The sequence below is a fragment of the Thamnophis sirtalis genome, unplaced genomic scaffold (genome assembly GCF_051295495.1).
Source record: "Thamnophis sirtalis isolate CommonGarterSnake01/CBP01778 unplaced genomic scaffold, rThaSir2_p1.2 scaffold_9, whole genome shotgun sequence".
NCBI lineage: Eukaryota > Metazoa > Chordata > Lepidosauria > Squamata > Natricidae > Thamnophis > Thamnophis sirtalis.
The window spans coordinates 42,300,654-42,314,621 of record NW_028261389.1 but is presented as its reverse complement, the minus strand read 5'-3'; the positions used below and the strand labels follow the sequence as shown (position 1 = coordinate 42,314,621).

The following is a 13,968-nucleotide window of genomic DNA, read 5'->3' as shown; positions in this document are numbered from 1 at the left end:
TGAACTTTGGAGGTACTAAGGTTAGGAATCCATTATACTGAACCATTTTCCCCTTTGACTATGGAGTGCATTGCTTCACACAATCATTTTCCTGTCAGACTACAATTTTTAGAGAGGTTTCCTATGTGAACATTTCCCCTTGTGCTCTCAAAATTGGTTGAGAAATTGTGGATGTGAACAGATTCTTGTGACATCCCTGGGAGCATAATTCAATTGCTGGTAAAAAAAAAAAAAGTAGTACATTCTGTCTGGGCAGTTTGATGCACCTCAAGCACTGTCTTGATAGTTACATTTCCCTCCAAGTTCCAATCCTGTTCAAGGCATAGTTTGAATTGAAACAAAATGTTCCAAACCCTGCCTGTCTTCACATAATAAGTAAAACAACAACAATCCTCACTTAACAGCTGTACTCGTTCCCATAATCTCTTGGATTTTTAACCAAGCTTTGTGGCTTGCTAGGTCATTGAAATGTATAACAGTCACTACTTGGATTTCTGAAAACAATACTTGTTCCTAACATTTGACCTGGGTTATAACTTTTGGAAAGCTGTAAAGCTGGGTTAAAAGGCCCTGTGGAACAGCGGGAGAAAATTATAGCGTGCAGCATCATTAACTACATTTTTCAATTTAGTATGTCCTACAAAAACAACCAGAGTTAAAATCTTCATCATTTCTTTTGGATAATTAATTCCAGATTTCCATAACTTCACCATAACTTTTAATTTGTTTCTTCATTAATGTAATGCAGTTGCCTTCATTATATCCCCCTGCAATATATAAAAAGACTTTTTAAAATGTAATAGCTAAATTCTTTCTTATTTGTCCATTAGATTTCATATTTCACCTTTCCTCTAAATCCTCAGGATAGCATATCCAGTTTCTTGCAATGTAAGCATGGGAATCCACATCCATGATTGTGTATATGCTTGGGTTTGGAAATTGAAATTACACTGGTATACAAGGAGAAAGCCTCATTAATGAAAGTAGTTTAGTTTTACCAGAATTGGGTCACTAATAAAGGAAAATTAAGTCCTGAGTATTAATTAGTCCCAATTTCTAAGATACAGCTTCAAAATTGCATCAAAATAATTAAAAATTATGAGGGCGTGTGAGATTATGCTCCATACCTTTTCTGCAAAATGAGTGAGAATGGTGCCACACCAATTGTTATAAATTTATCTTTCATGTAACATTTCATGCTTTTTGTATGAAAAACTGACAAGCTCTAACATCAGATTAAATGACAAGGTTCCATCTTTATTCAATATCTAAACGGAGCTTTTTGGCTTTTCTCTTGTGAACTGCAGTAGGATCATCCCTGGGAGATTCCAGCAGTAATCAGCAAGCATGGATGGACTCCATTTCCCTTGGTATCTTTTCTCCATGCCTGCGATAGCCTGGTGGAATCTCTCACCATGCTCATCACTCCCTGCCCCACAGTTCAAAGGGAAATAGTCTAAATGCAAGTATAAGAAGTGAATTTGCAGTGACAGGTTTGCACTAGTGCTTTATACGACCTAAGCAAATTTTCCGTGTTTTTCATAGTCATCTGCCTTGCCATTTTCAAAGTGAAAATAAATTTATACACTTCCATGTGGTACCATTTTCATTGTTCTACTGTACTTTGTTGAGAAGTTATGAGGCATCACGATCATTAAACATCTCCCTCTTGTATAGTAAAAAATACTAGCCTATGTATAAATCTTTATTGTGAAGTACCTTGAAAACATTAGCCAATCAGCACTTTTATCACCTGTTTTCTAATCCATCTAATCCAAGTATGTAAAATGTACACATTTTATCTTGGAAGTTTAATAATTTCCCAAAATTTGTAAACTAGTGTTATTTGTACCTTCTTCCTTTCAATGTATACTTACAGTGCAAATCTCACAAACAATCATGTCAATTCTGAGCATAGGAAACTGGTCCCTGGTTGCTGAATAAACAGAACTTTATTGCTTTATAGGGTAGAGTGTTATTATAAGCACATTTCTCCAAGTAATTTAGTTGCACTATTTGCCCCATCATGCCAACTTGATAATATTGGCTTTTGATTTAAGTACAAAAGTTTTAGCTCCTCCTGGGTTTTATCCCAAAAAGACTATTTGAGATAAAATGTATTTTACTGAGCTGCTGGTTATAGTGAGTTAGAAAATTTCACCTGAATCCCACATCTGTCTATCCACACTTTCTTTTATGATAGATGAGAGGAGTCAAGCAGTACTGATTCTTGAATCCTTCCCTTTTAAATTAATTTACCCTTTTGTATTGAACCTTTCTACTTTTCAGCACCTCGTCTAACTGATGAGATACTGAAAATGTAACCATTCAAATTAGTCTTAAGCCAGGATGAACCATTTTATTTTGGCCATCTGCAAATAACAGTCCCAGGCTAAAATGTCCCCAATGAATAGATCATTGGCTTATTGCCAGTTTAACAGCACTGACGTCCCATCCATTGTTCCAATTTCAGGAGTGTTTATCCTTCTAGATACAGATCACAGATGTGCAGAAGAATGTTGGATGGAACAGGAGGAAGGATGCTTTGCTCCAGAATTTTATATTTATGTTAGGCAGGGAATTTTTGCTCCAATACAGAATTTTAAATGGGTGTTTAATAGGATAGATTTTGGCTGTAATGCCATTGTAATGCATAAGGTGAGTGAGAAATACAAGAGATTATAAGCAGTATATATTTATGTAGACTGGAGTTTCTGCACTTCAGACACAAACATCATCAATATTTACTTTTTCCCTACCATATTATACAGGAGACATGAATAGAAATAATGCTGCTTATGTCCTCCAGTTTTTTTTTTCCAATCTTTTATAAATGTCTGAAGAACTTTCTCTCCTCCAATTTCCACAAAACATCATTTAATATCTGAAATTATTCTGTGCATAGTTAAGGTTCAAAATGCTGTAGGTGACATGCTAAGTAGAAATAAACAATTTATTCAGATTATGAAAGGAACATGTGCCATATGCCTCTGACAGAAACAAAAGAAGAATAAAAGTAAAGGCAGTAAGTTCTAAGGATAATGGGTAACGGGTTTCGGAAATAAATAATAAACAGGAAATGCATTGCTCTGAATTTGGGAAGTTCAACATTCAGTTACGACTTCTCTTTGCTAGCTAGAGATTTACGTTTCTTTCCTTAACCAGTTTTGTAGTATTTGTGGGCCTTCCTGCTCCTTCTGGCAATAAGGCCTGGATTTCATCTCCAGGATCTGCTTCTGACCATTGTTGCCATAGAAACCTAAAGATAAGAGTGCTGTGAAGTACAACATTGATGTAACCCCAGTTGTTGCACCATTCCTTGGAAACGCTGCCTCTCATTCCTTTCCTGAAATTTAGTTCCTTTCCACCATAGCTTTCCTATTATGTAACAGATATTGATTTAGGCCAATCATGTGTGTGATTTTTCTAATCTTAATAAAGGTTATTTCCGATGTCTTCATTATCTCTTCTCATGCACAAACACAGGGAAAGAAAATTCTTAAGACAAATTATCCCTACTTTGAAAGTCACATCCTGAGTAATGTTCTCACAAGAGAGGGGTTGGCTGCTAGCCTTGAAGTATGTTTGTCTTTTAATTCCTTATGGGGGCATTTGAACCCTCTGATACAGCTGAAGGCTGTAAATATGTCATCCTACTGGTCTGTAAGGACACATAATGCCAACCACATTTCTCTTCAAGGTTTGACTTGCAGGATGGAAAAGTATGCCAGACAATTTCACTCCCAAAGCTGTTGTTATCAAACTGTAACTGAACATTTACTGATACAAGATATAATGGCTATGCCGGGTTGATAGACTGGTCATTTGTCAGCTGCCCAATCTTCCCCCGCCATGCATAGCCATTAGAAGGGAAATGTAGCCAGATCTATTTTGAAACAGAGCATATGCTTTTTCTTCTCTGAATCCAATCAAGAATGTTTAGAGATGCATGTGTTTTCTTCAAGCTTCAGTGTTCCTTTGTGATCTCATGATAGAAACATAAAATTCTGTATTTATGGATCTCTCTTTGTTTCCCTATAAATTGCTGCAATTTAACTCAAAGAAAGACTTCTTGCAGAATCAGAGTTGCTCAGTCGTGAAATTTTAAATGAAATGTATGATGCCTTCCATTTGTAATTCTCCCATGTTTTCCATTACTTATTCCATCATTTTTCTTACTTGAAAAGAATATCTGGTAAGATGGGGGAAATGGGATTGGTTCTTAATGTCTTATGACTGGTATAATTAAGAAGCGGGTTCTTGCAGAAAAGAAGAATGTTATCAGGCATAAAGAATCAGGATCATTCATGTTGGCTGCACTATAAAAAATTTATTGAAGCTTGTACATAAGAATCTGGTCAATTAATGGTTAGCACTAAATTGGTACCATCAGAAATATGTTTTTATGTTAAACTCTGTTGTAATGATCAAAGTACAGGCCTTCCCCCCACACTCTAATTTTCAGGCCTAGATCAGATGCCTTCAGTGTTTATATGTAGATAGATTTTCAGTCTGCATAGCAAAAGAAAGAGGGTGAAAGAGATTAAATATGGGTTCAGAACTGGATGAGGACTGCAATGGAATACCAAAGATTAAGCCCTTATACTAGGAACACCTTCTGAATTTGAAAGCCTGTCCTGGCAATCTGCAAGGCTTATTTTGCATAGTTGAGTCCTCAGCCCTAAGAATTTTTCACAACCAGGAAAAGCACCAAGAAAATTGTAAGGTAGAGCTTCTTATTAAACGACTTTTTCAGTATTTTTTCACTGTATTGCAAAGGTACTAATCTGCAGAGCAATCCTTTTTGTAATAAGATGGGAGATTCATGAGTTTCAACCCCTCTCTCTACTTCTTCCCCTCAAAATACAAACAAATAAGAGCTGCATAATGTACTTCAGTACAATATTTGAACTATGTATATCAGCCCACAGGACTTGCACACCTTTATTAAAGATCAGTATCTTCATATTCAATGTATAATCATTGTGTCCTAGCCTTGTCATTCACATTCACTGTCTTTTTTTTAGTATTCTGCCCATGTAACTATTCACAAAAATAGGTTTTTCTCTTTTTATAGAAGAGAATGTAAAAACATATAGTACCTACAGTTTAGTTTTCATATTAAAAACTCTGTCACTCAAGCTTTTTTTTTAAGGGATACTTAATTCTCTCCTGATGCATCCACACTCTACATTTGATGCTTCTGATGCATAATTCATGTAACCGTGCTGCTGCCTACAAAATACTTTATTTTTCACTTGCCTGTCACATCAAGAAGTTTGTTCATTATTTGCTAAATTAAATCTTTCTTTCCCACAAAGCCACTTGCTATGGATATTGGAGACACCTTTTGTAAATGAGCAGTGGCAGTTCTGAGATCAAGATTACTGTATATATATATATATATACACCTCAGCTTTCATTTCAATTGAGACACAAGTCCTTTGTTTGCCTCTAAGTAATGAACTGACATCATTTGCCATTAAATGGCAGTAAAACAAAGCATGTCAATTGAACTGCTTTTAAAAGCTTCTCTATTAGTCCTCCCTTGAGATAGTCTTGTAAAATCAGGAATGCACAATACTAATTGTGAATTTTTCAGCTTCTGCCAGCCTTCCATGTGTTGAATGTTAATTAGAGCAACTGAAGGAGCAATATTTTTCACTTAGCTCTTCTCCTCCTAAGGATAGGGCTATAATGAAAAGCCAAGTCCTTCTCATTACAATATAGCAGGGAGTGTCTCATCAGGCGGATCAGAAATACCAACTTTTAAAAGAGCCTATTAGCACTAACAGCGAATGGCTGCACTTGAGAGATTTCAATGACTTCAGACTCCGTGTTTTAGATATATTTTCCTTATTAGCTGGATGTGTGACTTGCATCTGTTACTGTTCAGGGATATCCCAGTGCTTGAACAGGAGTCTGTTTCAAAAGCTGTTTCATCCAAAGTCAATGCTATATAGAGGAAAAAATAGGAAAAGAGGGCAAGGTTTGCAGTATTGCTAAACAACAGACAGCACACGTGTACAATTTCCTGGCCACAAACATTACAAAATCAATTATTATAATTATTTTAAATTTTTCTCCTACCCATCCAATTGATAATTGACATACTGTGTTGTTATGTAGATTTAAACTATTTTTATCCTCTTATTTGAATATGAATGCATTAATCAATTGGTCTCCATTTCTGATTTACTTAACCATCATAAAATTTGGATACCATTTACAATTTCTATTTAAGCCAGTGGTAGTCAACCTGGTCCCTGCCGCCCACTAGTGCGTGTTCCAGCTTTCATGGTGGGTGGTAGGGGTTTGCTGTAACTCTGCTTTATAAATTTTATAAAGTAAAGTTACTTCCCTACTTTATAAATCACCATTACTGTGGAACTGGTGGGCAGTTAGAAAATTTTACCAGTAACAGAGATACAAAAGTGGGCAGTAGGTATAAAAAGGTTGACTACCTCTGGTTTAAGCATTAATATAGTGCCCTTTTCATAAAAATATTTGATTTCTGGATTAGGAAATAGGATAATAATGAAATATAGCTTACATTCCTAGAAAACTATTGACCACCATTGGTTAATGCAAACCTACTAGTAATTTATTATTAGTTAATTGAAATTTAGGCAGCTATTAGTTGTATAGAAAAATTGTTTGGGTTGACTTTAAAAAAAAAAACTTGGAAGTACAATTAGACCTCACTTAATAACTATTTATTCAGTGAGCATTTGAAGTTACATTGACATTGTTGAACAAATGGCACTGATGCCTGGTCCTTGAAGTTTTTGTTGTTGTTGGCAATTCCAGAGAACTCAGCTTAGTTCTGTGCTTTTATCTCATAATATGATCAAATGTTGACTGCTCAGCAATTTCCCTGCATTTACAACCATATGATAGTCTTCAACTTCCATTTGTAACTTCCACTTGTAGTGGTCATGTAGTTTTTGGTACCCCAGATTTCCTATCCCAAACTCCATTAAGATAAACAACAAATAAATCCTTAAAACCTGTCTGCCTAAATATAATTTTTTTTCCTGGCTTTTATGTTAGCCTCAGACCATACTAAGCCAAAGGAACTAAATAGCCACGTATTGAACTGTGGTTTATATTTAAAAGTGTGTTTTCACTGGAACTTTCATTGTGCAGAGCAAAATTGGATTATCAGTTTCTGAAAAACTTGTTTCTGTTGTTGTTTAGATCCTTATGTGAAAATTCATCTGATGCAGAATGGGAAACGGTTGAAGAAAAAGAAGACAACAATTAAGAAGAACACTCTGAATCCTTATTACAATGAATCATTCAGCTTTGAAGTACCATTTGAGCAAATCCAGGTAATATCAAACTTGCAATTCCTTCTTCACCTTGAAATTCTGCTCCTCTTCACAGGTATCTTCAGCAATACCTATGCAATAGTCCTGCATGGGATGAAACAAGGAAGATTGCTACAAAAGTAAAAAAAAAAAAAAAAAAAAAGAACAATACAGTACTTAGGAACATCAATTCTTCAAACAGGCAGCATATAATGAATATTTATTCAGCAATGGATGCTAAATAGAAAATTCAGTTGTGATTTTATTCCAGTAAGTCAGGAGAAAATCAGTTTTGTTGTTTTCCATTCTTTCAGATGATTTGATCATTTTATCAAATCAAAATATTTAAAGGCAGTGCAGTAATAGTTATAAAGCTTTTCTGCTCAACTGCATAACTAAAGCCATACTTATAATAAGATACCTAAGTAAATAATAGGTGTTGGCAATTCCAGAGAACTCAGCTTAGTTCCGTGCTTTTATCTCATTTCAAAAGCCCTCTGGAAGTGAACAGTTTTGTCTTCTGACAATAAAGAAAAAAAGAAATATGAGCTAAAACCAAAAGACAAAAAAGGAAACATCAAAAAGCCTAGAAGGAGAAAAAGTGGCCATCCATCTTTGACTGTGGTCCTATTGCTTCCTTAAATCCCAATCACTTTTGGCATACGGGGTTCTATAAATTACTCCCAAGCGAATGCAGCTCTTGGCAGAAAAGCAGGGCTGTCCATCCCGATTTACAGGATCACAGCTTAACTTTCCAGTATGATATATAAATGTAGTGATAAGGGTCATCATCTGCTTCAGCACAATTTCACCAAGTCACTGAGGCTGAAGCATTGTTACAACAGACTGCAGGGAGATTCATCCATTCATATTGTATCTGTTGATTTAAACAAAAAGTTCTGATTTAAAAATATGTGCCCAACCATAAGACTTACATTTCTGGTACATAAATATTTTAGAAGAGTGATTTGACAGTGCAATCTCATTACTGAAGCATTGACACTATCCCAGGCAAGATTATTTCAACTTTTTCAATATCCAGTTTAGAGAAAAATTAGAATAGAAGAAGAAGATCAGTTGTATACACTGAAAAACTGCCAATGATAAGCTTTTTGGAACAGGATTTATAGACAGGATTTATCCCTAGGAGGAAAAACCAAGGTAAACCAGATCTGAGCTTACCATATATTGTTGCCCACTTACTTCATGAACCCTAACCCTAATTCTGACAATCTCAGCAGCAATATGTATGGATTTGCATTTTTCAATCTTGCTTTGTTCTCTTCCCATTGTTTAGAAAGTGCAAGTTGTTGTGACTGTTTTGGACTATGACAAGATTGGCAAGAATGATGCCATTGGCAAAGTCTTTGTGGGCTACAACAGCACTGGTGCGGAGCTACGACATTGGTCAGACATGTTGGCCAACCCAAGACGACCCATTGCACAGTGGCATACCTTACAGCAAGAGGAAGAAGTAGATGCCATGCTTGCCGTCAAGAAGTAGGAAGAAAGTGAAATGTGAAAAGAAAGCCTTTCTGCATTTGCCCATATAGTGCTCTTTAGCCAGTATCTGTAAATACCTCAGTAATATGGGTCCTTTTATTTCCAGCCATGCATCCCCAACACAGATCAGTGGTACTTCTACTCGTTTTAATTTGCACAACTTTAATGTAGAAACAGCCCTATAAGGCACTCCATCTCACCACTGCCCTCAGATCTACTCTTCTTTTAAGCAATATGTGTAGATAGAGCATGACAGAAATTATTTATTGTATCACACAGTTGTACATACCAGTATCTAAAAATTTATTTCTAGTCTGTTTATTTGTTTGTCGTAACGTTTCCTAATCTGTGTATATCTAGATGTTTTTAATAAGATGTTATATTTTAAATTATGTAAATTGACTGAGATATAGGAGAGCTGATAATTATATTATAGGGTAACTATTGTCTGCATTCCAGCAAAAATTCCAACTTGTAAGGCACTAGTAGTGTTACACTGACATCTTAAAGGACAACTTAAATCTGAGCTTTCAACTGAACCATTACAATATCAAGATATGTTCTTGAAAGAATGAATCCACTGGTAGACTTTTCTTGTGGGCAATTTTGCATGATCTGAGCAGGACTGACTTCTAGGAAGCATAGCAGAAGCTGATAGATCACTTTTTTCCCCTCTTTCTCTCTTGTATATATATGTGTGTGTGTGTGTGTGTGTGTGTGTGTATAAACAAACTGAAATCATGGCTTTACACTTAGAAATGAAGGTACAGTTACATCAAGGGAGGGAGGTGGGAGCATGAAATATTACACATAGCAACATATAGACTATGTGTGGGAATCATTTCAGGGTTATGTAGCAGCCGCCACCGCCGCCCTGCTACTACCTGTGGCAAACATATATACTTGAAGACAAGTAGCTCTCCTTTATCACCTTTATACGAATTTGCATACTGTGAATCCCATTTGTGCTCTCACATTCTCTAATTCTAATGAGTTTGCACATTAGACTTTGTAACAAAATATTTTATTATACTAAGCCAGATGAGAAGGAATGCAGAATATTTTTTAAAGCAAAACAAAAAAAATCACAGCCGTGTGTGTTTATTATACAAAAGTAGTTTCATGGTGACGAGACAGTATTGTACAATCCCATCAAAAGAGGACAAAAAATTAGCCATATTTCTGAATGCACTTCAAAGCAAGCCAAAAGATAACAGCTAGTGACCTTTTATATACTATTTATACTAATAAGTTTTAATTTGTCCTTTAAAAAAAGTGAAACAAAACAAAGAACAAGTTCTAGCAAACTGAAGCAACCTCTTATGTACACTAGATGCTCGTTTCAGGAGGAGTTTTTAAATGTTTTCAATGTTACTATGTAGTAAATGGCACTATTATGAAGCTATTAGTCATTCCATAAGCGTCTTAAAAGACTGCTCTGTGTATCACTGTGACTGCCGTGTGTGCTTAGAAACTGTAGTTCTCTCAGTGGATAGCAATCAATTTATTCTGTAGTGATATTGTAAAAATACTGCCATTCCCTTCTACTGCACTGCCGAAGGATTGCATAGCACAAGATGTTCTTATAGCTATGGACCAATTCAGAACTGAAGAGCTATGCACAGGACAAGGCATCATTTAGAATGGACTGACAACACAGCATTTTGTCGACACTGTGCAATATTCCACATCTCTCCCCAGGTTGATGGTAGAGGCTGTCCTTCAGAAAAAGACCAATGGTCACTTTAGCTTATATTATTTCATTGTGTCGCATCGGGGCATTATTTTTGCAATTGGGTTCTCTTCCTTGGAGACCCTTTCATTAATTTATTTAAATGCTGCATATTTATTTAAAAGATTGTAAATATATTTTAATATGTTGAAAGACAGGTTCTATTTTCAGTAACAACCAAGCACCAAAAATAAAAAAATATCCAAGGAGACTTTTCCCCCTGCTCCTTCCCATTAAAAAAAACTTTTAGTAGTAAATGTGGGATTTCCTCAGAAATAATTTCAAAATATATAGTTTCCTTTTTTAAGAAAAAAGGCATCTCCAGTCATGTTTTTTAAATGACAGGTCTCCTTTTTCTGAGCTCTAAGCTGGCAAGTTACTTAGGAAATGTAGAGAATTGAACTCACAAGCCACAAATGGATTGTGGCAATTTAATCCAGTTTCTATTTAGCTTTCCACAAGGACCAACATTTATCATTCTGGTGCTCTTTCTACTGTCTACATCAGTGTTTTCAACCTAAGCAACTTTAAGAGGTATGAATTTCAATTCCCAGATTTCCCCAGCCAGCAAGCTTGCTGGCTGGGGAATTCTGGGAATTGAAGTCCACACATCTTAAAGTTGCTGAGATTCAGAAACACCATTCTACATCTAAGAGGAAAAGGCAAAATTGAATCAGATAAATTGAACTATATGTAAGAGGGTCCTTTTGTAATTGTATACAACCACCAAATCTCACCAAAGAGAGTGAGCCTAAGCACAGAGGGTTCAGTTCTGCTGTAACTTCTTTTAGTTGATCAGCATAATGGGAGAGAAATTTCAGGCTGAAGCTGCCAGAATTGATTCATTGTGTGAAGGTATTCTAAATTGATTCTCTTTTTACACTGCCAGAATGAATGTCACTGCGGAATTGTTTGTAATGTTCCATCATTTTCAGCAGAAAAATGTTCTATTTGACCAAGATGACATTTTCATCCTCAAAAGAAGCCACATGTACCTTCCTGACAAAGCTGTGTAAAGTATTAGAATCTGATGCTGTAGAAAGATCCTAGTTGCCTTTGTGTATATTTACTGCCTGCTTGAGTGTTTCTATATGTGGGGTTTTTCTCTGTATCTTGTAGAAATATTTGGGGTGTTCTATCCTGCCATATGGCTCGTGACCCGCGAGCTGACAAGTTTAGCTGTATTTTACATTTAGTTTTGATGAAGGTGGTTTATCTTTTGTTTCACTTTTGTGTAGTGAATCCCACAGTAGAGTTTTCCAGGTGTTGTTAAATAAAACGTACATACTACCCAATATCCAATAAAATGTTTTATTTCCTGTTGATGCCTCAAGTGTTCTCAGCATTATTTATTCATTTTTATTTATAAAAGCCTAAATTTATAAAGCCACCTATTTCAAATAATGTGATTCTGGATGACATGCAACAAAAAACAAACTAAAAATACCACTCATATCCAGTTCTTGGAGACTGCCTAGACAACTCCCTGCAGTTTTCTTGGCAATATTTTCCAGAAGTGAATTGACATTGCCCCCTTCCTAGGGCTAGGAGAAAGTGACTGGCCCAAGATCACTTACAGTCTCCTGGTTTCTAGCCTGATGCTTTAACTACTGTACCAAATTGTCTCTCTTCACGTGACATTAAACCTAGGTGATATATAACTATACAAATAAAAAATGACAACCAACTACAGAGCAACCAAATGATGGTTCGTTTCTGGCTTAATAAATTCTCACATCAAAATAATTTGCTATTTAAAATCAGTTCTTCAGTAAGTGGGAGTAGGAGCTGTCCTTAATACTAAGTCATTGTCTCTGTGCATTCATATGGCTTTAAGCAGTGTCCAACTATAAGAACTATTCCAAGGGCCATGAGAATGCCTACATCATCACAACTGAGAACTTAAGTGCATGGGCACCTATTTTTGCACAAATATTCCCTGGCTTTGAATGTACATTCAAACAGAAAAAGAGAAAAGACAGAAGTAAAATGGATGAAATACTTATACTTGGTTGAAAAACATCAGAAGAAATTGAGTAGTACCTTTTCCAATTTACAAATCTGAGCTCATGAAATATACCTTTTAATAAAATGTATTAGAAAAGGTCCTACCAGGTTCCTGATGTTTTGCCTCATCATAGGCAAAAAACAAAACAAAACATGGCTTTCCTCTTTGTTTTCTACTTGATTATAAATTGCTTGAGCCATGGTGCCACAGTGGTTAGAATGCAGCGTTGCTGGCTAATTCAGCTCATTGCCAGGATCCTGTTCGATCCTGACCGCTCAGGTTGACTCAGGTTTCCATCCTCCCAAAGTCAGTAAAATGATGACCGAGATTGTTGGGAGCAATATGCTGACTCTACAAACTGAAGGCTGTAAAGCATTGTGAAGCAGTATGTAAGTCTTAATGCTATTGTAATTCCTACTGAAAACAGACAAAGAATAATTCAGACATAAAATTAGTAACACATTCTAAAATATAAAATCAGCATTAAAATTATTCACTTCCATACCTAAAGAGAATCAAGGCATTATTATTTTTAAATCCAGGAAAGAGTTTTGTCCTAATTAAGACTATAAAACAAACTCTGGTGGGGAGTTGGAGGGAAACAAATGTACTGCTGACAGAACAACCAAAGAAATAATTCCATTGCTAAAACTATTAAAGAATGACAATCCTTTTAACACATCAAGAAAAAAAGCAACAGAAGCTTATTGCAAGCAAAGGGATAAGATTACTGAAGCATAGGTAGACAGACTGTAGAGATTCTAATAAATTCACTGTCAGCCTTTAATTCAACAGATCTTGATTAGACATTAATGTCTAAAGAGAATACAAAACTGCAGCCTAATGGTCATGACAAGATAAAGTGAAGTGCTAATTGATAAGCTAAAATTTAACAAGCACAAAATTAGATACTACCAGTAGAGAGATTAGCTGTGTTAGTTAATTGGAGCAAAAAATGTTTAACCTTTCATTGACCGAAGCCCAGTCTATCAGAATACCTAGATTATATTAAGTAATGTTCTAGCATTTTTTAAAGGTAGACTTAGACTGTAAATAGATCAATTGTTAGTGGATACAGAATAGGAAAAGTAGGCACATTTTCTGCCATGTAGATCCCTGACACAAACCTTCAGGTGAAAGATGAAGCAGCTGAATATTAAGCAGTATATATTGGCCTTGCCTGATGTGTTTTTGCATATGGTCTATGCCATATTTGTTCTACTCAAATTTTGAAAAGTGCTTTGCAAGGCAATAGTGTTCAGGCTCATCTGAATAGTAAGCAAGCTATCCATGCAACTTGTAAATCTACTTCATTAATGTTTCAACTTGCAGAGGAAATTATCAAGTGAACAATAATTTGTCCTAGACTTAATACAACCAGATGCAGGAATGGAAAAGTGGGACAAGAGATC

General features: G+C 35.7%; 1 protein-coding gene across 8 annotated transcripts in view; it reads left to right on the top strand.

Moving 5' to 3' along the window:
* Positions 1–11,873, top strand: part of SYT1 (synaptotagmin 1) — a 304,769-nt gene extending 292,896 nt beyond the window's left edge. For all 8 annotated transcript variants that reach the window (XM_087723405.1, XM_087723400.1, XM_087723402.1 and 5 more), the window contains 2 exons: positions 7,201–7,334; positions 8,611–11,873. In XM_087723405.1, coding sequence (XP_087579531.1) covers positions 7,201–7,334; positions 8,611–8,817 — 341 coding nt within the window. In that variant the 3' untranslated portion in view covers positions 8,818–11,873. The remainder of the gene's footprint in view (positions 1–7,200; positions 7,335–8,610) is intronic.
* The last annotated feature ends 2,095 nt before the right edge of the window (positions 11,874–13,968 follow it).